The 1,964-nt window shown below is 42.4% G+C and overlaps 1 protein-coding gene across 1 annotated transcript; it reads left to right on the top strand.

The window, feature by feature from the left end:
* The first annotated feature begins 580 nt into the window (after positions 1 to 580).
* Positions 581 to 1,355, top strand: LOC140779311 (ethylene-responsive transcription factor ERF003-like). The gene is made up of 2 exons (XM_073124329.1): positions 581 to 704; positions 816 to 1,355. The coding sequence occupies exons 1-2, from the start codon at positions 625 to 627 to the stop codon at positions 1,171 to 1,173; spliced, it is 438 nt and encodes a 145-aa protein (XP_072980430.1). The 5' UTR covers positions 581 to 624; the 3' UTR covers positions 1,174 to 1,355.
* The last annotated feature ends 609 nt before the right edge of the window (positions 1,356 to 1,964 follow it).

Raw genomic sequence — 1,964 nt, 5'->3', positions numbered from 1 at the left:
TTGCCCTACAATTAACCTCAGATTTGTTGTATATTATATCAGAAAAAATAAATAAAAAAGTTTTAGGCCATATTATATCAGAAAAAATAAATAAAAAAGTTTTAGGCCATGTTGCATGTCTCTCTAGCTGGGCCCCGGCGTGGTCGGCGGGGCACTGATTGGATGGCCGATGCTCGCCGATTGATCGACATGCAGATGTAGCAACCAAGAGGTCATGATGTATCCATTCTGTTCTCTTAGTTAGGAACAGAAAATGATCACCATGCTGGTACATGCAACTGTTTCTGTGTTTCGGAATCCCTCCCTCAGTGATTTTGGGAGATTCAAGTGGGAATCCAATGATCACAGTAGCAACAAACAGTTCCCATGTCCATTGCTTTCCAAGTTAATTATTCATCTGCATGCTTTTAAGAATTACACTAGTTTGATGTAAGTATGTGCCAATAGGATCAGTGGCCCAAAGTTTCCATATATACATGGGCTTACTAACTAGCTACACGCAGGGGCAATTGTGTCATTGTGTTGTCTATATAATGGAGCCGAATGGTCCTTCCAAATCCCCAAACTTCAAGAAGGATCACTCTCTCTCTCTCTCTCTCTCTCTCTCTCTCATACTTTTCAGACATGCCAAGGTTGCAAAGATACAGAGGAGTGAGGCAGAGGCATTGGGGCTCATGGGTCTCCGAGATACGCCACCCTCTCCTGTAAACTTCTACTTGATCACATTAATCATCATACTTACAAGTAAATCTACTGTAACAAAAAAGAAAAAGAAAATCTCATATATTATATATACATATAATTGTTTTTTGCAGGAAGACGAGGATTTGGTTAGGCACATTTGAGACGGCGGAAGATGCTGCCCGAGCCTACGATGAGGCTGCAAGGCTAATGTGCGGGCCGAGAGCTCGGACCAATTTCCCTGAAGATCCTAATGGATCGTCAACATCCGTCCTCTCGCCGAGCCTGATGGCTAAGTTAGAGAAATGCTGCAAGGCTTCTCAGGAGGATACTAAGCGAGTAAAGACAGAGGGGGGCGGCGAGGAAGATGTGGTGGACTGCTTGAATGATGAATACATTGAAGAGATGATTGAGGAGCTTATCTACTATGGCTCTGTGGAGATTTCTTCTTCCTCCTCTTCCTCTTCCTCTTCCTCCTCTTCTTCACTCTAGGGTTGCCGCTTGCAGTGCTTTTGGTGATGTTAGAAAAAGATCTTGAAGAGATGTACATAAGATGTGGAAGAGAACTATGGGTTAGATGTTGATGAGCAGGTTTGCTCTTTGTTTTGTTATAGTACTGTTCATCTATTTGACAGCAAAACAATATCTATTCAGCTTTGACTAGTACTTTTACAGCTTCGATTCTCACAAGAGCCGACTGCAGGAACTTTTTTGCAGCCAACTACTTGGCGGTCCTTATTTGATTGCAAAAATCATGAATAGTAGTTAAACTACAAAATAATGAACCTAGCTGATTTAGCAGCCAATCAGAGAATGCCGAATATTCAGATTTACCTGATTCCCTGCAGCTGATCAGGATCGAGAGGATGATGAGCCCTTTTGTACTTAGATCTTTTGACTGTTAAAATTCTCTCCAAAGGAGAAGGAAAGGACTCTCTTTTAGGTCTCTTCTATTTGAGGTGTGCATCTTCGGATGGGTCGTGTTGGTGTACCACAAAATTTCTCGTCAAAAGGAACTCTGCGATAGACTGTGGGCCTTTTTAATTTGTTTCACTTCTATCTCCCATGCTAGTCGCCAAAGCTCAGTATCTTTTGCCTCTCTTTCCCCTTTTTCCTTCTTATTCTTTCCCTATCGCGGGCCACAAAGTGTACGAACGATCTACAGATTGAATACGTGGCAGTATGGCTGTGGCTGCCCTTTTGTTATGCGACAAGGAAAGCATTGATCATCGACAAACTGGAGCATATTCGCATGTAAATGTGATCCTTGTCTTGTCTGGTTA

Source organism: Typha angustifolia, chromosome 15 (assembly GCF_048772165.1).
Source record: "Typha angustifolia cultivar Huaian chromosome 15, ASM4877216v1, whole genome shotgun sequence".
In the NCBI taxonomy this organism is placed as follows: Eukaryota; Viridiplantae; Streptophyta; class Magnoliopsida; order Poales; family Typhaceae; genus Typha; species Typha angustifolia.
This window is presented reverse-complemented; position numbering and strand designations above follow the sequence as displayed.

Bases quoted from the DNA above. Each gene is read 5' to 3' on its own strand.
- LOC140779311 (XM_073124329.1), top strand. From the start codon at position 625: ATGCCAAGGTTGCAAAGATACAGAGGAGTGAGGCAGAGGCATTGGGGC. The intron at 705-815 runs GTAAACTTCTAC...TGTTTTTTGCAG, and splicing joins GAGATACGCCACCCTCTCCT to GAAGACGAGGATTTGGTTAG.